The sequence below is a fragment of the Rhinatrema bivittatum genome, chromosome 6 (assembly GCF_901001135.1).
Source record: "Rhinatrema bivittatum chromosome 6, aRhiBiv1.1, whole genome shotgun sequence".
In the NCBI taxonomy this organism is placed as follows: domain Eukaryota; kingdom Metazoa; phylum Chordata; class Amphibia; order Gymnophiona; family Rhinatrematidae; genus Rhinatrema; species Rhinatrema bivittatum.
Window position 1 is genome coordinate 272818314 of NC_042620.1, and position 23658 is coordinate 272841971.

General features: G+C 46.2%; 1 protein-coding gene across 1 annotated transcript in view; it reads left to right on the forward strand.

Moving 5' to 3' along the window:
- ZMYM3 (zinc finger MYM-type containing 3) overlaps positions 1 to 23658 on the forward strand; it is a 453384-nt gene that overhangs the window by 181599 nt on the left and 248127 nt on the right. The window contains 1 exon segment of the mRNA XM_029607228.1: positions 12461 to 12547. Within this exon segment, the coding sequence (XP_029463088.1) occupies positions 12461 to 12547 (87 nt within the window).

A 23658-nucleotide genomic window follows, 5' to 3' on the forward strand; every position in this document is an offset into this window, starting at 1 on the left:
TACCTATCGAGCAGACTCCGAAAAAACCTTGGATAGAGGCATCAATGGTACCGATGACTCCTATCACTCCCAGGTGATCCCCACCAATTTCATTGCTGGGTACCGTGCCACCACAGGGATCTGTGGAAGGGCCAGTTCTGCCTTCACTGCCACCCCCTTTAGCTGCTCTGACTTCACCAGCTATAAGGGCGGAACTGAACGGTTTCATCCGCCAGGCGGTTAAAGAAGCTTTGCAGGCGATTCCATCGATGCCATTGCCAGCACAGACGCCATCGCAAATGCCGATTCCATTGCCGGCGCCGATACCAGCACCAATGCCCACACAGATGCCAGACTTGACACTACTGGCACCAATACTCGCCAAGCTAGATGCTCTTCATGGTGCCATTCCGGTGCAACCTCTCCCACTAGGATCAAAAACTCCGCTTCCCAGTCCTAGGACGATGATGTCTCGAAGAATTTTTTTTTTAACCTTATTTTTATTGAGATTTTCATTTTCAGAAAGACATTACACAGCTTGTATCCATCATTCAAAACAGAGAAAAAAAAAAATCCAACATAATTATTTTGTACATTCTGTGAGTATCTATGAGTTTACAAAATTATAAGAAATATATGAAATTTGGAGGATGGCAAACTCTAGAGCAGCAACTTACACTTGAAATTACTTAACATCAAATTGTGTCTACCCCCAAACACACTTTCCCCCCAGCTAATATATCTATGAAGAATTAGGAATAGGATTCAAGATATGAACGAAGTTGATTAGGTTAGTTAAATACATAACTAGAATTTTGAAAAATTAAAATACGACAAGGGAACCTAAGGAGAAATTTAGCCCCTCTCTGTGTAACTTTCTCCCTCATGCTTAAGAACTTTCTCGAAGAATTTACCGATGCCTGAACCAATACCAGGGCCATCGGGCATATCTCATCCGAGACCTCCCTTTTCTCCATTGCTTCCATCGCTGCCACCGATGAAACTTTCGATGCCTTCGATGCCACCGTCCCATTCTCACTCCACTCCTCCTTGACAACCTTCTTCGGACACCTGGGATGAGGGAGACACGGATACTTCATCGGAGGATATTTTATCGGATCCTTTCCCTCCAGAAGAGAGGAGAAAGCCCCCTCCAGAGGACCTCTCTTTTTCCAATTTTGTAAGAGAGATGGCTGATACCATTCCTTTTCAGTTAGCCACAGAAGAGGACACCAGACAAAAAACCCTAGAGGTTTTACAATTTGTGGACCCTCCTAAAGAAGTTCTGGCAATTCCTGTACATGAAGTACTTGTGGATCTCCAGCACAGACTATGGGAACACCCTTGTACCATACCACCGGTAAACAAGCGGACTGACGCCACATACCTGGTACAACATATTCCTGGTTTTCAGAAAACTCAGCTTCCACACCAGTCTGTTGTGGTGGAGTTGGCCCAAAAGAAATCGAAGAGGATCTGACCTCACTCATCCATGCCTCCTGGGAAGGATCAAACGTTTCTGGACACCCTTGGCCGAAAATTGTTTCAAGGGTCCATGTTGGTTTCCAGAATTGCATCATATCAGTTATATATGACTCAGTATCAACGCAATTTGTGGAAGCAGATGCAAGAGTTGTCAGATTCACTTCCTCAGCAGTTCCAAGAATCCTTCAATAATAGCATTTATAAAAGCTTAGAAATGGGGAAACATGAGGATGCTGGGCTTGAATGGGACCCTTGGTCTGACCCAGCATGGCAATTTCTTATGTTCTTATGCAGCCTATGACAGTTTTGAAACATTGTCCAGGATAGCTGCAACAGGAATAGGTGCTCGTAGATGCGCCTGGCTGAAAGCTTCGGACCTTAGGTCAGAAATTCAGGAAACATTGGCGGACCTTCCTTGTGCGGTAGACAGTCTCTTTGGAGAGAGAGTTCGGGATGCTGTAACACAGCTAAAAGAGCATTCAGAGACTCTACGTCAACTCTTCTGTTCCATCAGAGTCACAATCTTTTGCACGTCGACCAGCCAGGAAAGACTCTAGAAAGCCCTATTATAGACCACGGAGATACTATCCTCCAGCACCCCGTGGCAGGCCGTCCAGACCAGCCCAGAGGGGCCAAGCCAGACAACCAAGAGCACCTAAGACCCAACCTCCTCAGACAGGCACTGCATCAGGATTTTGAAATCCTGCCAGAGGACAGCAGCCTCTCCACCAACCCGACTCCAGACCTTCCTGAAGGAGGTCGAATCTCATACTTTCACCCCAATTGGTCACACATCACCTTCGATCAATGGGTACTCTCCATAATATCTCAATGTTACCATCTGGACTTTCTTAAAGTACCAAACGACACCCCACCAAGCTCATTTTGGGTACCACAAAATCATTCCTCGCTTTTGCAAACAGAATTATCCACCTTCCTGAGCGTCAGGACCGTGGAACCAGTTCCCCGACCTCAGCAGGGCGCAGAGGATTCTACTCCCACTATTTCCTCATTCCAAAGAAAACAGGAGGTTTACGACCCATCTTAGACCTTCGAGAACTCAACAAATTTCTATGGAAAGAAAAGTTCAGGATGGTATCCTTAGGCACCATGATTCCCCTACTTCAAACAGGAGATTGGTTCTGTTCTCTGGATCTTCAAGACGCTTACGCTCACATTTCAATATTTTCCCCTCATCACAAGTTCCTGCATTTCCTAGTGGGTCACAAACATTTTCAGTATTGCGTGCTGCCATTCGGACTTGCCTCAGCACCAAGAATGTTCACGAAATGTCTGGCTGTGGCAGCTGCCCATCTATGCAAGGAAAGCATACATGTATTCCTGTATCTCAACGACTGGTTCATCAAGAGTCAATCAAGACAAGGAGCTCTCGTCTCCCTCAAACACACAATCAATCTGCTTCACTCATTGGGATTTCTAATTAATTACAAAAAATCCCACCTTCTACCATCTCGCACTCTACAATTCATCGGAGCAGAATTGAATACAACCGTATCCAAGGCCTTCCTCCCAAAGGACCGCGCAGAGACTTTGTCCACTTTAGCGAGCTCTCTGCACACAAGCCAAACAGCAACTGCCCATCAGTTCCTCAGTCTGCTAGGTCACATGGCTTCTACAGTTCATGTCACCCCTATGGCCAGATTAGCCATGAGAGTAACACAGTGGACTTTGAAATCGCAATGGCTCCAAGCCATTCAACCACTGTCGTCTCCAGTTCGCATAACCCACCAGTTACATTCATTGTTCCCCTGGTGGACAAACACTAACAACTTGCTAACAGGTCTACTGTTTCAACAACCAGTTCCACAAGTGCCCTTAACTACAGATGCATCCACCTTAGGTTGGCGAGCTCATGTAGACAATCTTCAGACTCAAGGTACTTGGACAAAACTCGAAGCAACTTTTCAAATCAACTTCCTGGAGCTTCGAGCTATACGTTATGCGCTTAATGCGTTCAAGGACTGCCTTTCACACAAGACTGTTCTAATACAAACAGACTGCTGGGTTATGAAAGAACTCAAAAATGAAATTTAATTTGTAACATATCAATAAGTTTATCCGTTGTACCTGAAGACTGGAAGGTGGCTATTTTACTCCGAAATTTAAAAATGGCTCCAGTGGTTCTCTGTAAAAGCATAGACCAGTGAGCCTGACTTAAGTGCCAGGAAAAATCAGGTAAACTATTATAAAGAATAAAAATCACAGAACATATAGATAAACATGTTATCCCAGGACAAGCAGGATATAGTCCTCACATATATGGGTGATGTCATGGATGGAGCCCTATCGAGGAAAACTTTGTCAAATTTCTAGAAACTTTTGACTGGCACAATGGAGAACAGACTCCCTTGCCATGTGGTACCTGAACAAACAAGGAGGCATGGGCTCTTATCTCCTCTGCCAAGAAGCCGGGCAGATTTGGGATTGGTCCCTCACGCATTCCATGTTTCTCCGGGCCACTTATCTAGCAGGCATACACAACATAGTTGCAGATCGCCTCAGTCGTCATTTCCAACCCCACGAGTGTCCCTGGATCCTTTCGAAGCCACCAAGATATTCCAATGTTGGGGTCATCAAACAATGGACCTTTTTGCATCCGAGCTGAATCACAAAGTGGACAAATTCTGCTCCCTGCACAAACAGAGAAACCAGTTAGCCAGGGACGCCTTTGCTTGCCCCTGGAACTCAGGCTTCTATACGCGTATCCCCCGATACTGCTAATAACCAAAACACTAGTGAAGCTACAACAGGACAAAGGGTCAATGATACTCATAGCCCAGTATTGGCCTCGACAAGTATGGTTTCCCATACTCCTCGACCTCTCGATCAGGGAACCAATTCGCCTGGGCACAGCTCCCACTCTCATTACTCAGAATCAGGGCAGACTGCGCCATCCCAGCCTTCAATCCCTATCCCTCACAGACTGGATGTTGAATGCTTGATCCTACAACTGCTCAATCTTTCAGCTAATGTCTCTCAAATGCTTCTAGCTTCACGAAAACCTTCCACATGAAAATACTATCATTGTAAGTGGAAAAGATTCGCCATGTGGTGCACACAAAAAAGTATTGACCCTTTTTCCTGCCCTACATCATCTTTATTGGACTATCTCTGGTACATTTCAGACTCTGGTCTCCAGACTTCTTCAGTCAGGGTACATTTGAGTGCCATCTCGGTATACCACAAGGGGATAGGGGATGCCCCTATATCCTATATATATGCCCCTGATCAGTAGGTTTTTGAGAGGTTTAGTACAGTTATAACCCCCTTTTAGACCTCCAGTCACAGAATGGGACCTTAATGTAGTACTGACAAGACTCATGCGTTCTCCTTTTGAACCTATTGATTCCTATGATGTTAAATCTCTTATATGGAAAGTTATCTTCCTTGTAGCTATTACCTCTGCTAGGCAGGTTAGTGAGTTACAAGCACTTGTCACATACTCACCATACTCAAGATTTCTACATGACCGAGTAGTTCTCTGTACTCACCCTAAATTCCTTCCTAAGGTGGTTGCGGATTTCCACTTTAATCAGTCCATAGTCTTGCCCACATTCTTCCCAAGACCAAGGAGAGAGGATCTTACACACCTTAGACTGTAAACATGCACTTGCATTATTACCTAGACTGCACTGCAGTCCATAGGAAATCCACCCAGCTCTTTGGTTTGTTTTTAAACAAAAGAAACAGGTAAGGCAGTAGGCAAACAAACTCTCTCCAACTGGCTAGCAGATTGTATAGAGTTTTGTTACGAAAAAGCAGGCCTTTCCCTCCAGGGGCGAGTAAAGGCGCACTCAAGAGCAATGTCAACCTCAGTAGCGCACTATTGTTCAGTACCAATTGCTGAGATTTGTAAAGCTGCAAAATGGAGTTCTCTTCACACCTTAGCAGCACATTACTGTTTGGACAAAGAAGGATGACAAGATTCAGCTTAAGGACAATTTGTCTTAAAGAACTTGTTTCCAGTATAACCCCCAACTCCTTCCGCATCCAACCTGCTGTGATTTCAGGCTTCCTCAATTTTAGCCAACAGTTCTCCAGTTGTTGTGCCTGTTGCACAAATTGCGCGCTGTTGGTCCACACTTCATACGAGTCAGCCTGTAGCTTGCTAATCACCCATATGTGAGGACTATATCCTGCTTGTCCTGGGATAAAGCAAAATTGCTTACCCTGTAATAGGTGTTATCCCAGGACAGCAGGATATAGTCCTCATGAAACCCACCCGCCACCCCGCGGAGTTGGGTCTGAAACGTTTTATTTTATTTTTGATAAAGCTTATTGCTACAAAGAAGACTGAAGGGGAGACCCCTGGAGGGATCATGGCATGCTGGGCATGCTCAGTGTGCCAGTCAAAAGTTTCTAGAAACTTTGACAGAAAGTTTTCCGCGATAGGGCTCCATCCAGTGACGTGATCCATATGTGAGGACTATATCCTGCTGTCCTGGGATACACCTATTACAGGTAAGCAATTTTGCTATTTAATGGAACATAGCCAGCATGGATTTACACAAGGGAAGTCTTGCCTTACAAATCCTGCTACATATTTTTTGAAGGGGTGAATAAACGTGGATAAAGGCAAGCTGGTAAATGTGGTGTATTAGGATTTTTGGAAGGCATTTGACAAAGTCCCTTATGAGAGGCCAGTAAGAAAACTAAAAAGTCATGGGATAGGAAGATATGTCCTTTTGTGGATTACAAACTGGTTAAAAGACAGGAAACAGAGTAGGATTAAGTGGTCTCTTTTCACAGTGGGAAAAGGTAAACAGTGGAATGCCTCAGGGATCTAAATTTTGGACTGGTGCTTTTTAATATATTTATGAATGATCTGAAAAGGGGTATGACGAATGAGGTGATCAGATTTCAGATGATACAAAATTATTCAGAGTAGTTAAATCACAAGTGCATTATGATTAATTGCAGGAGAACCTTGTGAGACTGGAAGATTAGGCATCCATATGGCAGATGAAATATAATGTGGATAAGTGCAAGGTGATGCATATAGGGAAAAATAACCCAGGCTGTAGTTACACAATTTTAGGCTCCATATTAGGAGTTACCATCCAGGAAAAAGATCTGGGCGTCATAGTTGATATTACATTGAACTCGGCTCAGTGTGCTGTGGCAGTCAAAAAAGCAAACAATGTTGGGAATTATTAGGAAGGGAATAGCAAATAAAATGGAGGATGTCATAATGCCTCTATATCGCTCCATGGTGAGGCTGCACCTTGAATACTGTGTGCAATTCTAGTCGCAGCATCTCAAAAAGGATATAGTTGCACTGGAGAAGGGCGACCAAAATGATAAAGTGCTGTTCAGCTTGGAGAAGAGACGGCTGAGGATATGATAGAAGTCTTCAAAATCATGAGAGGACTAGAACAGGTAAATGTGAAACAGTTATTTACTCTTTCGAATAATACAAGAACTAGGGGGCAATCCAGGAAGTTAGCAAGTAGCACATTTAATATTAATTGGAGAAAATTATTTTTCATGCAACGCACAATTAAGCTCTGAAATTCGTTACCAGAGGATGTGGTTAATGCAGTTAGTGTAGCTCCGGTTAAAAAAAAAAAGTGGATAAATTTCTGGAGGAAAAGTCCATAAACTGTTAATCAATAGGGAATAGCCACTGCTTGTTGCTGGCATTAATAGCATGTAATCTTTTTAATGTTTGGGTTCTTGCCAGGTACTTGCGACTTGGATTGTCCACTGTTGGAAACAGGATTCTTGGCTTGATGGACCTTTGGTCTGACCTAGTATGGCATATCTTCTGTTCTTATGTAATGCATAAATGAATGAATGGGTGCATGAATGAAAAAGAAAGAACTCATACCCAAAAAGGACTATGTATACTAATTAGACTGCAACCATGTGAGAACAGTATCCCAAGTGTCCGTGTATCTCTGCATTATTCTGCACAGCTGTTATCTTTTCCATTTACTGAATAGATCTCCATTGGCTAAAACCGCACTCATCTAAGGAATATCCAGCTTTTTACACTAAGCTGCTAAAACGCACCTCTCTGCTATCACCAAAAGTCATTTATTCTTTGCTGATATTGAGGAAGGTCCATATTGGGCATCCTGAGTAGCCAAAATTTTGGGTTCATTAATATCTTCACATCAGTTTCTCCATAAAATTTGAATTGCTGTTCAATATTTTTTAACTTTAGAACAGGACCCCACCACACATGCATAAAAATACCAGTATCCCCCCCCCCCCCCCCAGTTCCTCCAACAGAGACTACCAAACGAGGGATATATTTTGTGAAGACGATGTGGAGTTAAATCTCATCTATATAACCTTTTGTAGCCCCTCTCTATCAGAGCCGATGATGCTGAACTATGGCCAATAGCAGGAAAACGTATGCCCCACGTCTCTTCATTGCAGCCCTCCTCCAAATCAGCCTCCCATGCTAACATGCATTTAGATTTTACCATTGATTTAACACATCACACATTTTAGATATAATCCCTGTTACCTTATGCGCTTGTTCGCAGTATCCCTCAAACAACGATTTGCCATAAGTAAGCTAGTTTTGACTGCTTTCATATTCATAAAGTTTTAATTGCGCAGTCGCAAGATAACATGAAGGTGTTAAATTAAATTTATGACTTAAACCGTGAACCCTATCACACCTTGTCCTGTCCACAATTGGCCCAGACGATCTAATCCTTTATTCTCCAAACTACATGCTCTTGTCCAACTGTAAAGATGATATATCTAATGGGAGTGCTATATAGAAATTCTCTACTGCCAAGTACATGCTTCTCTATTCCATACCACTAGAGTACATTTAGTGCAAGAGGAAATTTTGTTCAAAATCCCATTTATAACTTTTATGCAACCAGAAAATGTGCTGAATTGATATTAATCCCACAATACTTTGTTCTATATCTACCCATTGCTTTCTATTTTCCTTTAAATGATGTTCCACAATTGCTTTCAGCTGGGACGCCTCAAAATGTTGTGTGGTACCCCTAAATCCCCCTCCAGTTTAGTACGATATAGAACATATTTTGCTACTCAGGGAGGGTGTCTCTTCCATATGAAAACAAAGATCTTTTTCTGTAAGTCTTTAAGAATTTTATCTGGTACAATACATGGCAATGACTGTAACAGGTAACAAAGTCTAGGCAAGAGATTCATTTTTATCACTGCCACCCTCACAACCCAAAAAATTGAAAATCTATCCCACTTATCCAAATCTTGGAATAATGAGCTCAGTAATGAAGTGTAATTTGATTTATAAAGATTGCCATACTGAACCTCCAAATACCTCAGCTTCTCTTTATTCCATTAAATGGTAACCATTCTGTCAAGGAGTAGCCCTGAGACTCCCCTAAATGAATTGGTAAAATTTCCAACTTTTCCATATTTACCTTGAAGCCCAACATTTTCCAAATAACTGCATCTCCTCTCCTGATTTTAATGAAATTTCAGGTTGCAACAAGGTAAACATAATGTTGTCGGTATAAAGGGAAATCTTATAATAACAATTCGCTCCTGCTTTAATTCCCTGTATCTCCACTAATTTTTTGATAACCACTGCTAAAGGCTCGACATTTAGGATGAGTAAAGAGTGGTGAGAGAGAGGACACCCTTGTCTATTCCTTTAGTACCCCCGATCCCTCGTGGGCGAGAGGGCCTCCAGTGCCTCTTGGTGCATTCGAAGCCCAGGCCATGCACGCTGATGGGCTTTTGGCCCCCTGCATCCCTGGTGGGTCGCAGCGAGGTTGAGGCCCCCTACGACCTCTGGGAGGGTGAGGCATCCATATCTTCCTCAGTGGAATCAGAGGATCTGCCTTCTGAACCTTCTCCACCAGAGGAACAACGGCGATCTCCCCCCGGAGAACCTCTCCTTTGTGGGGTTTGTCAAGGCCGTGGCCGAGTTGATGCCCTTCCAGTTATTGTCAGAGCAGGACTTCAGGCACAAAATGCTTGAGATCCTACAGTTCATGCATGCCCCAAAGGTGATGGTGGTGGTACCAGTTCATGACATTTTCAAGGAACTGGTAAACCCGCCTGTGGGAGCATCCCATCTCGGTGCCCACCAGTTAATAGAAAGACAGATGTGATGTACCTAGTCCAGCCATCGACTGGGTTCAACCGCCGTCAACTCCCCTACCAATCGGTGGTGGTAGAGTCAGCGATGAAAAAGGCTAAGAGGGTTCGTATCCATGCCTTGCTCCGCCAGGGCGCGAACCTAGAGCCCTTGTTTCATTGGGACACAGAGTATTTCAAGGCGCCATGTTCATTGCCTGTATAACTTGCTACCAGCTTTAAATGGGGCAGTATTCCCAGAATCTGTGGAAGCAGGCCCCTTGAGTTCAGTGAGCATCTGCCTCAACGGTTCCAGGATGATTTTCAGGCTATCATCCAGCAGGTCCTGGAGTTTGATAAACATGAAGTCCGCTCAGCTTACGATGTCTTCGAGACAGCTATGAGATCCGCTGCAGCGGGCAGTGGCGCCTGTAGGATGGCTTGGCTGTGAGCCTCCGACTTGCACCCTGAGATGCAAGACCCTCTCTCTGACTTGCCTTGTACGGGTGAGAACCTGTTTAGGGACAAGATTAAGGAGGCTGTAGCTCAGCTGAAGGATTACCGAGAAATCCTTCAGCAATTGTCAGTTAGCACTTCCGACATGTAGCCTACCAGGAAGCCCTCTTGACAATACCTGAGACGGCCTTTCTATCAGCCTCGTAAGTATTACCTGCCCGAGAGCTAGGGCTCAGAGGCCTGTCCCCAAGGCCAGACAGCCTAGGCCACCTAGGGCGCCCACAGCTCCACCACAAACCCGCCACAGGACTTTGACTGGCGGCGAGGGAGTATGAGCCATGCTTTCCTGCGGGACCCTAGCACCCCGGGTAGTCTTCCACTTTTCACAGATCGATGGATCTCTATCACATCGGACCTCTGGGTCCTATCCATCGTTCGCCAGGGTTACCGGCTGCATTTCCAGCATGTAGAGCTCTCTGCCCTTGTTTCTGCTCAAGCGGTCGAACCTGTTCCAACCAGCCAATGGGGCAGAGGTTTCTACTCTAGGTATTTCCTTATTCCCAAGAAAATGGGTGGCCTCAGACCCATTCTGGACCTGAGAGCCTTAAACCGCTTCTTGGTAAAGGAAAAGTTCAAGATGGTCTCACTGAGCACCCTGATCCCCCCCCCCCCCCCCCTTTCCAAGGGCAGGGTCTGGCTCTGCTTTCTTGATCTATAAGATGCATACGCCATATTTCCATTTTTCAGACTGATTGGCAGTACCTAAGATTTTTAGTCGACGGGCACCACTATTAGTATCAAGTTCTGCCCTTTGGCCTGGCATCTGCGCCCTGAATTTTCACCAAATGTCTGGCAGTTGTCTGTGCCCGTTTATTTATTGTGTATTTATTTATTTATTATTTTTATATAACCGACATTCGATCTCAATTGAGATATCACATCGGTTTACATTCAGGTACTGTAGGTATTTCCCTATCCCCAGAGGGCTTACAATCTAAGTTTTGTACCTGAGGCAATGGAGGGTAAAGTGACTTGCCCAAGGTCACAAGGACGCTGGGAATTCATGTGTTTCCCTACCTCGATGATTGGCTAATCAAAGGCAACACCCATCAAGGGGCTCAGAGTGCCATGCGCCGCATAAGCGAAACTCTGGAGACCCTGGGATTCTTGATCAACTATGCCAAGTCCCACCTTCAGCCGGCCATGCAGCTGGACTTCATTGGGGCACTCCTGGACACCATCCAGGAGAGGGCCTACCTACCTCAGGACAGGGCAGAAACCTTAGCAGCTCCAGCTGCCCACGTCTCTGCTCATCAGTTTCTCCAGCTGCTGGGCCATATGGCAGTGACGGTGTATGTCACCCCGTTGCTCGGCTACACATGCAGTGTGTGCAATGGACGCTGCGCTCTCAATGGTGTCTGGCATTGCAGGACATGCATGCTCGCATCAGACACTGAAAGTCATCCTCTCCACTCGCAGGGATGGATTTAGGGTTTTGGCGCCCCTAGACACTGTTGGTGCTGTTGTCCCCCGTCATCCCTCTCTTCTTTTCCCCTTTCAAATGTTGGACAACAGGGAGCAGAAGGTCTAAGGCACATTCTCCCCCCCCCCCCCACCCCCTACCCCAGTTTCTTGTGGCAGCTCAGGGATAGATCCTGTTTCAAAACTTTTTTAAATTATGAAGCAAATTGGCAAACATTTCCATATTTTATATTACATTTGAAACTAAAGTAGCTGTTTACTATATTATTTATTAGTATAAGTTATATTTTTATTCAAAGGCAGCAAGTCTTCAGCTAGCCTTCTGCACCCCCCCCCCCCCAGATTTCTCTGTCTCTCTCTCTGCACACTGTTATATAGTTGGTGCAGAAAGCTTCTTGATACATAAGGTGCTTATGTATAGTCTCTTAGTATGACAAATATACAGCAACAGGCAGGGAAGTTGTATTGCATATACTACAAAATCCGTATTACAGTCCACTGACACTTTGTGAAAAGACTGAGAAGAACCGTGCAAAGTGGCTGTGTGTCTTTCTGCGCTCAGAGAAAGTGTCTCTTTTTGCTGTTGGATATCACCCACTTGTGTAGCTGATTTGTGTTTTTTCTTTATGGAGAAAACCTATTACAAGTAAGCAGCTTTGCTTTCATATTTATATTCTGCTGGTTATCTATTTCTGAAGGTTACTAGATGGCTCCTTGCTTTTTTTTTTTTTTTTAAACTTTTTGAACACAGAGCTTATTGTTGCTTTCACTATGCAGGTTGTTTACTCCTAGCATTTGGGTTTAGATACATATTTTTTCTGAAAGAATGTACTTATATTATGATATTCAGCCTAAATTGAAGTTATGATAATTTCCTGGGAACTTTCTCTAGAAGTAAATAATTACTGCTTTAATCCATATACAATGACCATGAGAGTTAAGTGGCAATTTATAATTTGTTGTTTTCCTTTAATTTTGGTTTCCTTTTTCTTGATAGCGTACCAGTCCAGAAGGCGGTATCCATCTGAACTGTCATTACTGTCACAACCTATTCACTGGGAAGCCTGAGGTCCTGGATTGGCAGGTAAGTAATTATAGGGAAACTAAACACAGATAGTGCATGGCTTTTGCTGTTGCCCTGCTGCATGGCTGCCTGATGCAGGACCACATGCAATGTTGGCTCTTTATATTTTCCAGCAAAATCTGGCAAATCTACATGAGAGCTTTGGATTGCAAGAATTCAGGATCTAGTCATCTGACTTGACTACTATGTATGTCACTTGGCTACTGGCCATCAGTGGGACTATGTTTACAGTGCAGAAAAGTATTTTAGGCCATGGTTAATGGAGTGTAGATAAATCTTGCAGAGTTTAGTTCCTGTGATCCTCTATAAATAGTTTGTGGATTGGATTCTGAAATACTTATTCCCAAATCAAAACCCTCAGTTTTTATCTTTTGAGGTATCATTGCTTGTTTTTATTCTGTTTTGGATTCTACTACCTTCATTTATGTCTCTAAGATATTATCTTCCCTGCCTGACTGTTTCCTCAGGTAACACAGGCCTTGCTACCCCTCTATGGGCACCCACCAGCCCTGTCTGTCACATAGCCCTCTTCTTTCTGCCTACTTTGCCAAGTGACACAGCCTCCCTGCCTCTCTTTATATCATTTATTTTCTGCCTTCCTGCAATACTATTGCACAAGGCAGATTATACCATTTTTGGAGACCTTCGTTTTCAGCTTTTATTTTAATGTTCCTGGAAATTTACAAGTGTTTACTACAAGAACCAAAATGGGAGAGATCAGTCAGAATAAATTATGCATGATTTTTCTTGGTAAATGTAATTTTTGTTCTTGTTGCAGTAAACACTGATAAATTCCCCCAGAGAAATAAAATAAATTCTGAAAATGAAGGTTCATAACCATATTACATAAACATCATGGTAAAACTAACACTATATAAAACATAAAATCTCTACTCCCATCACTGTTTTTCCAAGGGTGGCATGGCCCTCTGTCTACCACTGTGCCTACAAATGATGCAGCTCTTGCTCATCATCCAGCAAGATCAGTCCAGATGCATGGGTTATGCTCCCCAACAACAGATGGCGACAGAGAACAGGGTTGCTGACATAATCCCTTACAGGGTCCCATGCTGCATTCATTCTTCCAGTATTTTCTCTCTCCAGCAGATGGTAGCATCCCGTACTGTGATTGAGTCCTGGTTTAGGCCAGGTGAAGAAGTGGATGCAGTGCTCCTGGGGTGATGGTCTATAGCAGAGGAAAAGGGTGAAAAGATGTGAATTCAGCCAAGGACCCTGTTATGGTGGGTTCTAAGGAAACCATCTAGAGCTTGCCTTCTGCATAGATTGATCCAGGAATTGATTTCTGTGGAATGGGACTTTCCAGAGACCAATTTTAAGAGAGGAAAGGCTTTGGCTAAGCTGTATCGTATGAATGCTCAGGAAAGGGAGACACTTAGTGCCTCTAAATGGATGTGCTAGTTTATGTTGTCACTTGGAGGACTACTATTTCTGAAGATGGTGATCCTGCCCTCAAGGATGTACAGAATAGGAAGACTGAATTGGTAAGCAGGTGTTAGAGGCAGCTGGCTTGGCCCTTCAGGTGGCTATATGCCGCAGAGTCATTGCAAGAGCTAGTCTGCATTTGTTGCTGTGTTTTCCTAGCAAACCTTTTAAAAGGATTGGCTCTGTTTTGAATGAGGCGACCCAGATGGACCCAGGAGCAGCCTTCTTGGCAGATGCTTCCTATGATTTGTTTAGGGCTATGGCCAGGATTATGGTTTCTGTTGTAGCAGCTTGATGTTTTTTCTGGCTGCATAATTGGTTTGCTGATTCTACAGAGTGGCCCATGGAAAAGTAGCCCGCCTCCAATACCAGTGCATTGGAGGCAGGCTACTTTTCCATGGGCCACCCTGTATTTTTAAGACTCAGGAGGTTAAATTTCCTTTAAAAGGGAGACTCTTTATTTGGAGAGGATCATGAAATATTCATGAAGGCCTTGGAGTCTAAAGCTCCCAGATTTGCTGGAGCATAAGCCCAAGGAGGCAGCAAGGTCTATGCCAGTTAGGATTAATTTTTGTGATTTGAAGCCTGGGAGATTGGTTAGATCTTCAGGTGGCCAGTGAACTAGGCTCTATTATGGATTTCAGTTCTTTTAGAGTAATGATGGAGGTCCTACCAATGCTGCAGGGTCCTTGAATTCTCAATTAAAAGGGAGAGGGGACAGTTTTTGGAACTCCTAGGTGGCCGGCTGTCAGCCTTTAACTGAAGATGGGTCCAAAGATTTCAGATCAGTGGATTCTGGAGGTAGTCAAGGGTGGCTGTGCCCTGGAATTTCCCATCCTATTTCAGATGCTTTTATGGTGTTCCCTTGCATGTCACTTGGAAGAGGGAGGCAGTTCAAGTAACACTGTAATATCTTCTGCACTTGGAAGCATTGTCCCGATTCTGGTTTCTCAGAAATGCTAAAGAATTAATTCAATTTATTTCATAATTCCAAAAAAAGAAGTTACCTTTTGGCCTATTTTGGATCTTACAAAAGGTCAACAGAGCTGTTATGGTAGTGGTATGACAAAGGGAATTTCTAATGTCTTTGGATCTGACATACCTTCATATTCCAATCAGGGAGGATAATGAAAAATCTTTTTTTGTTGTACTGGGAGGTCACTTTCAGTTTTGGGCCCTGTCTTTTGGCCTGGCCACTGCCCCAAGAATCTTTTCTGTGATGATGGTAGTAGTGGTACTTTGTAAAGAGGGATTTCCTAGCGTGTAGCCAGATGGACTCAGGACCCATGGGTATTGTGCTCTTCCGCTAGCAGATGGGAGACGGCGTCAGATTTCAAAGCTGACGTCACTCTAGATATACCCCTGCAGTAACCTCAGCTCTTCATTATCTCTCCGTCTCCTGGCAGATGCAGACACTATCCAATACAGTAGAATAGTGGTAAGAATTACAGCAAAGAAGAAACAAAATTTACCTTAAGGAAGATCGAGCCCCGCTATCCTGCTGTGATACCTAAGAATCCCTCCCCCAGTCAAGAATTCCTGAGGTGATCTACGATATCCCTCAGAGGTATGCCTTGGTCTGGTAGCCGGTTCCTGGCGTGCACTTAGCCCTCAGTGTGGCTGAAAGGCAGCAGATGCAGAAACGAGCGTGGCGGTGAAGGTAATTCCCCCCCCCCCCCCCCCCCACAGTTGGAGACCGTCCGACACACGATCGGTAAACGCTGAGACCAGGTAAGAAAAAAAAAATCTTTAAATTCAGTTCTCCAATCTCCAGAGCTCAGATTGCCGTTCCGAATCCGTCCCCGGCGAGGTTAGAAGGGAGCACCGGTCGGGTTGAGCAGCCTTGGTTGGGCTAGGTCCGGTTCAAGTGTCCACACACGTGGAGACCCTCGGGGGGGGGGGGCGCGCCATCTTACGCGCGGGGGGGGTCTCGGCGCCATCTTCCCTTCTTGACTGGCGGTATGCGCGGGGCAGGCCGGGCGGCCGATGCATCTAACTTGTGCGCATCCAATACAGATGCGAGCATAGCAGCGCGCACAACTGAGCGAACCTGTGCGCATATCTACACGCAGAACCTCGTTTACAACTGCACGCACACAAACACATACAGACAATGGCACCGGCGCCCAAGAAGGCCAGAAGGCACACTTTGCACAGCCTGCCACATAAGAGCCGCGCAGCCTGAATTGGAGTCCTGCCTGTGTCAACATTGCGAAGAAGCCCAGGGGGAACCTAAGCCTGGTCCCTTAATGTCTGGAGATGGTTCTGGAACTGACGATAGCTCCCCGGACCTATGCATCTCTGAGATGGCTTCTCCACCTCTGGAGCCCCTTCACAGACTTCCCCAGGGATTAACATGGACCCAGGGACCTTCTCCTGGTTGGAATTTTTCCAGGCGCTGCAAGCCTTCGTTAAGGCGCAATTAGCCCCAGCTGCGCCCCAGACTCAACCCCTGCCGGAAGCCCAAGATCCTCCCGGCCCTGCTCGGATGCCTCGAGACATGCCTTGCCTAACCAAGATCTTCCCTAACAGAGACCCAGACACTTCAGATGATGAGTGACTCCCTGGAAGAAGGAGAAATCCCTCCAGGAATGGAGGGATTTCTGGTAATTCATCCTTCTTCCACAAGGATGAATTACCAGCCCTTGTTTCCCAGACTCTGAAGACGCTGGGTATTTCTGGCACGGGACCGTATGGCGGAACCAAAGAAGAACCCAATCTTGGTATCCCTTCGTAAGGCCTCATGCTACTTTCCAATGATGGAAGCCATCCAGGGACTGATTGACCTGGAATGGGATGCCCCGGAGGCAAGCTTCAAAAGGGGTCGGGCCTTGGAAGCCCTATTTCCTCTAGAACCAGCGACCAAGGAACGCCTGCGTTTCCCGAAAGTGGACGCTATGGTCTATGCCATCTCAAAGCGAACGATTCCCGTTGAGGGAGGGGCTGTATTGAAGGACACTCAGGACAGATGATTGGAATCCATCCTTAAGCAGGCCTTCGACGCAACAGCAATGACACTGCAGATTGCTTCCTGCTGCACACTGGTGGCATGTTCCTGCTTGCTCCTCTCGAGAGAGGCAAATAACTCCGGAATGTATACCGGTGAGATGATGGAACCTGCAGCAGCCTTCCTCACGGACGGAAGCTCACACCTGGTGTGCACCTCAGCCAGGGGCATTGCCTCGGTAGTGGCAGCCAGAAGACAACTATGGCTACGGAATTGGATCTGTGGACGCCAAATCTAAAGCGAATCTCACAAAAATGCCTTTTAAAGGATCTCTTATTCGGAAGCGAATTTGAGAAGTTAGCCAACTTGGAATTCCCAGTGCCTCGGCTACCGGAAGATAAGAGTTAAAGACCTCATCATCCCTCCCCCAGAAGAACCAAGGGCAGAGGCTCACAACACTTTAGACCCTACAGGAGCTCACAGTTCCGGGCTCCTCATCCCTCCGGAAGGTCCCAGCCCTTTTGGAACAGACAGACCAAGAGGGGAGCAGGCCCGGGGGCAGGTTCCAGACGTGCTCCACAATGAGACTGGGCAGACCCATCCACAGGAAGAGGATATAGGGGGCTGACTTGACTCGAGATAACGTCGGACAAATGGGTTCTAAACATTATTCGAGAAGGTTACTCACTGGAGTTCCACAGCATCCCTTGAGACAAATTCCGCATGGAAACTCTTCGGTCTGTAATAATGGCAGTATAACCGGGAGAGTTTCTAACCTCCCTGGACCTTTCCGAAGCCTACCTTCACATCCCAGTCCATCAGGATCACCAGTGCTTCCTGCGCTTTGCGATACTGGGTCACCATTACCAGTTCCCGAGCGCTACCCTTCGGCCTAGCAACTGCCCCCCAGAACTTTCACCAAAATCATGGTGGACGTGGCGGCAACACTGAGGAAGGAAGAGATCCTGGTACACCCTTACCTGGACAATTGGCTAATCAGGGCAAAGTCTTCGGAAAAGAGCCGGCAGGTAACCAGCAGAGTCAAGGGCCTACTGCAGTGTTGCGTCCGTTGGTCTCAGACGGGTTCGACCCTTGTGCCTCACCTTTTTTCTCTGCTCTCTCCACTAGCCTTGGGAAGATGGCTACCGCCACGTCTGCAAGCCGCATTCTCCGGTGTCCCCGGAACGGCTATGGCAAAGCCTCATGCCATGTTTCTCCTAAGGGCCTCCTAGGGTGCGCGCACGCACACCACCCACATCTTTATCCACGTCATGACGGGAACCTCGGGGGTGTCCCCCTCGAGTGACGTCACGCCATCCGGGTATTTAGCCTACGCTTGTTTGCTAGCTCATTGAGTTAGCAAGGATTGGACTTGTCTGGTCTAAGCTACTCTGTGCTTCCGTGCTGCCGCTGGAAGCTTTCTCTGCCCTTCGGGGTAATCTATTACCTGGGTACCCACTCCTCAGGGACCCTTTGCTTTCTTTCAGGTGCCTTACTGGGATCAGGTACTTGCTCCTCGAGGGTCTGCTCTCCCTTCCTCGGTGCCTGTAACCATCTACTTCTGCCTGGTGGAATCGTCAACCTTACAGCTACCATCTAGTGAGTAATCTAATTCTCAGTCTGTCTCATCTACACCTGGATCTCCCTATACCATCTTGGTGAGACGGGTTCCCTCTGCCTCGGATCCCTGGACTGTTACCTCTGGATCACCTCACTACTACCACCTCTGGTGGTATACATCAGCTGTACAATAAAAGACAAAACTCTGTGTTTGTGCGTCCTGAGTCTAGCCCAGTACTATGGCTCCCCATGGGGCTCCTCCCTGTGGGCGAGGTCATCTCCCACAGTTCCCAAGAATCCACTTAAACACCTCAAAACCATAACATGCAGGAACTCGGCTGGATCGTGAACATGAGCAAGAGCAGTCTGCAGCCCTCTCAATTGCTAGAGTACCTGGGGGCCTGTTTCGACACCAAACAGAACAGTCTTCCTTCCTCCTCAGAGGAGAAAGTAAATTATGGAACAATTACGATTGATGACCAATGCACGCCTCAAGGTATGGGACTATCTTCAAGTCCTCGGCCTCATGGCATCAACCCTGGAGATCGTCCCATGGGCAAGGGCCCATATGCGACCGCTCCAGCACTCCTTACTGTTACGATAGAACCCACTGTCCCAGGACTACTCAATTCGCCTCCAACTACCAGCAGATGTATGTTCTCAGTTCGTGGTGGTTACAGGAAGACCACTTAAGCAGAGGAGTAAGCCTATCCCTACCGAACTGGATCTTTCTCACCACAGATGCGAGCCTGCGAGGATGGGGAAGCCCACTGTCAGGAACTGATGGCCCAGTGACAATGGAACAAGGAACAGGCGAAATGGAACATAAACCGCCTGGAAGCTCAAGCAGTCAGACGAGCGTGCCTGCAATTCAGCCACAGACTCCGAGGCAAAGCAATTTGAATAATGTCTGACAACGTGACAACAGTCGCTTACATCAACCGCCAGGGAGGAACCAAGAGCCAGCAGGTGTCTCTGGAGATAGACTCTCTCATGGCACGGGCAGATATAAACCTACAAGGCATCTTGGCCTCCCACATCGCAGGAAAAGGCAACGTGTCAGCGGACTTCCTCAGCAGAGAGAGCCTGGACCCAGGAGAATGGACGCTGTTGACCACAGCCTTCCAACTGATAGGAAATTGCTGGGGCCTCCCAGCCATGGATCTACTGGCCACCCATCTCAGTGCCCAAGTCCCCAGGTTCTTCAGCCGCAGACGAGAGTCACAATCCCAAGGAATCGACGTTCTCGTCCAGACTTGGCCAGAGGTAGACTTACTGTACGCCTTCCCCCCCATGGCCACTACTGGGCAGGGTCATATGCAAGATAAAACATCACAGGGGACTAGTTCTACTAGTGGCCCCGGATTGGCCAAGATGACCATGGTACGCAGACATGCAAAGGCTCCTTGCAGGGAAACCTCTGTGCCTACCTCCACACAGGGACCTTCCCCATCAGGGCCCGATTCTCCACGAAAATCCGTCTCTATTCTCTCTTACGATCTGGCCCTTGAGAGGACTCGCCTGAAGAAGCGCGGTTACTCAAAGGCCGTGATTGACACCCTGCTTCGAGTGCGCACGTTCTCCACATCCCTGTCATACATACAGATCTGGAGAGTATTCAAAGCCTGGTTTGAGGACCGCGGGATTCTCCCGCTGACAGCCAAGATTCCCATGATTCTGGAGTTCCTACAGGATGTTATTAAGAAGGGGTTGTCACTCAACTCCCTCAAGGTCCAAGTAGCCACACTGGCCTGCTTCAGAGCCGAAGTGCATGGTATCTGGCTATCAACCCATCTGGACTTGTCCCGCTTCCTGAAAGGGGTTAAATAACTCTGACCACCCCTAAAGTGGCCGGTGCCTCTATGGAATCTCAATCTAGTATTAGACTTCCTAGCTGGGGCTTCCTTCAGACTAACACATGGTCTGTCACTATGCCTCTTAACATTGAAGACTGCATTCCTGGTGGCAATATGTTCAGCTCGTCGCATCTCCGGACTGCAGGCACTTTCCTGTCGGGAGCCGTTCCTTAGGTTCACGCCTGGAACCATACGACTGCGCACTATCCCCTCCTTTCTACCGAAAGTGGTTTCCGAATTCCACTTGAACCAAACCATCTTTCTACCATCTCCAGATGAACATAAGGACTTGGAAGACTCAGGCCTTCTTCGCCATCTAAATGTCTGCAGACTCCTATTGCAGTAACTGGAAAGATCGGAACCAGTGAGCAAAACGGACCGCTTGTTCGTACTTCACAGCGGGAAGAAACTAGGAGAAGCGGCCTCGCGGGCGACCATAGCCCGCTGGATCAAAGAAGTAATTTATTTAACATTTTTCTATACCGAACTTCATGACAAGATTCATATCAGACCGGTTTACATGGAACTTAGGGACTAACTAAACATAACCAAATAACAGGAAGGCCGAAGCGCAGTTACATATAACAGGGAGATAGAACTTGGGGGCTAGAGTAGCCTGGGAATAAAAGGATAGCAAAAAAACTAGAGGATGAGAACTTATGTCTATACTGTAGCTGGAGCGGGCGTCTGGCCAATTGAGAAGCTTCTGGTTGAGTTATGTTGAAATGTTCGAGCTTAAGGGAAGGCTTGGAGGAAAAGCCAGGTTTTGAGTTTTTTTCCGGAAGGTTAGCAGGCAGAGTTCCAATCTTAGGTCTGTTGGCAGGTTGTTCTAGATGATGGGTCCCGCTGTGAAGAATGCCCGTTCTTTGGTGGAGGTTAGGGGTGTGGATTTAGTTGGGGGGGACTTGGAAGGGTTCCTTTATATGCTTCTCTAGTTGGTCTTGTGGATGAGTATAGTTTTAATGGGAACTGAAGGTCTAGTGGTAGTTGGTTGTGGATGGATTTGTGGATTATGGTGAGTGCTTTGTGTAGGATTCTGTATTTTATTGGTAGCCAGTGCAGGTTTTTAAGTATAGGGGTGATATGAGCTCCCCGGTTAGTGTTGGTTAAGATTCTGGCTGCTGAGTTCTGGAGTATCTGAAGTGGTTTGGTGGCAGAGATTGGGAGTCCTAAAAGGAGAGTGTTACAATAGTTAGTTTTAGAGAACAGTGTTGACTGGAGGACAGTTCTGAAATCCTGGAAATGAAGAAGGGGTTTAAGTCTTTTAAGAACTTGAAGCTTGTAAAAACAGTCCTTAGTGATATTGTTGATTGATTTCTTTAAGTTCAAATGGTTATCAAGGATGACTCCCAAATCTCTAACTTGAGTGGTCTGAGGGTTAGAGATTGTCTGTTCTGAGCTGTCTGAACGAACGAGGGAGATGAGAAGGATTTCTGTTTTGGCTGCATTGCGAACCAGGTTTAGGCTGGTGAGTAAGCTGTTGATGGACTTATGGCAGTTCTCCCAGTAAGAAAGCGTTTTTGGAAGGGATTCTTTTATAGGGATCAAGATCTGAACGTCGTCTGCATATAGGTAGTGAATTAGGTTTAGGTTTGTGAGCAGCTGGCAAAGGGGCAGTAGATAGTTATTGAAGAAGGTAGGGGATAGGGAAGAGCCTTGGGGAACGCCTAGAGTAGATTTGAAATTAGGGGATTCTTTGTTATTGATTGTGACTTTAAAGCTTCTGTTTTTGAGGAAGGAGTTGAACCATCTGAGGGCGTATCCAGATAATCCGATGTCCGAGAGGCGATTTAGAAGGATGTTATGGTTCACGGTGTCGAATGCCGTGGAGATGTCTAAGAGGACAAGTAGGAATGAATGCCCTTTATCTAGTCCCAAGAGGATGTGGTCTGATAGAGAGAGGAGGAGGGTTTCCATACTGGATGACTTACGGAAGCCATACTGGGAAGGGTATAGGATTTTGTGTTCCTCAAGGAAGTCCGAAAGCTGTGTGTTCACCACTTTCTCTGTGAGTTTCGCAAGAAAAGGGAGGTTGGATATGGGTCGGAAGTTGGAGAGCTCTTTTGTGTTCAGGTTGGGTTTCTTCAAGAGAGGTTTAAGGGATGCTGTTTTTAGATCATCCGGGTATATTCCTTGGGCTAGGGAACAGTTGATGTCGGCCAGTGATCTGGATATCGTGCCTGGGATGAGGAGCAGAAGTTTAGTCGGGATGTGGTCCATCGGGTGGCTGGATGGTTTCAATTTCTTGAGTGTCGATTCAATCTCTAGTGGGGTGGTGGGTTCAAAGGAGTCTAGGGAGGCTCTGGAGGAAAATGTAGTAGTGAAGTTTAGGGCTGGTGGGGTTGTGTTGGTAGGGAGAAGCGCTAGAGTGTTTGCAATTTTATTCTGAAAGAAGAGTGCTAGTTCATTTGCTTTGGATTGAGCCTGATTGTCCGGAATGGTGGGAGCAGAGGGTTTAGTGAGTTGAGTTACATAGGAAAACAGGGCCCTGGCGTCGTATTGTATATCATGAATTCTGCTGGCATAATAGTCTTTTTTTTTGCCTGTAAAAGAGAGATCTTATAGAGATGCATGGTGCGTTTGTAGTCTGATAGTGTTGTGGTGTTGGGGTTCTTCCACCAAGAGCCTTCCTTGTGTCGGAGGTTTTGCTTCATCAGTTTGTTCTGGAGAGAACCAAGGTTGTTTCCTTTTTGTGTCCAATTGATAGTTTTCGTTGCTCTGGGGCAAAGTTTATTGGTTATCGACTCCGTGATATTGCGCCAGGATAGAAGGGCTGAGTTGGGATTGGAGATGTCTAGGTTGGGGAGCTCCTTGGATAGATGTTCACTGAGCGTTTCTGAGGAACATTGTTTCCTGAAGTGGATGGTGGAGTGAGGTTGTGGCTGAATAGTGTTTCCTTGAGACGTGAGGTGGCTGATATTAGGGAATGATCGGACCAAGGGACCAGGGTGCAGTCAGGGGTGTTAATGTATGATAGGTGTGAGTTTAAGAAGATGAGGTGAAGCGTGTGTCCTGCTTTATGGGTGGGTTTATTGACTATTTGTTCAAAGCCCATTGCCTGGAGTGTGGATAGGAAGGTTTCACAATTGGGGGAGATCGGGGAGGCGTCGACATGCAGATTGAAGTCCCCCAGAATCATAGCAGGTGAATCAATGTTGATGTGTTTCTATGAGGGGAGAGGTATCTGAGTCTAGTGATCCTGGTGGGGCGTAAACAAGGAGAATTTGAATATGTTTTGACTTGAACAGTCCGAGTTCCAGTTTTTTGGAGGAGGTCTTGACTGGTTGCTGGCTGAGATTGAGTTC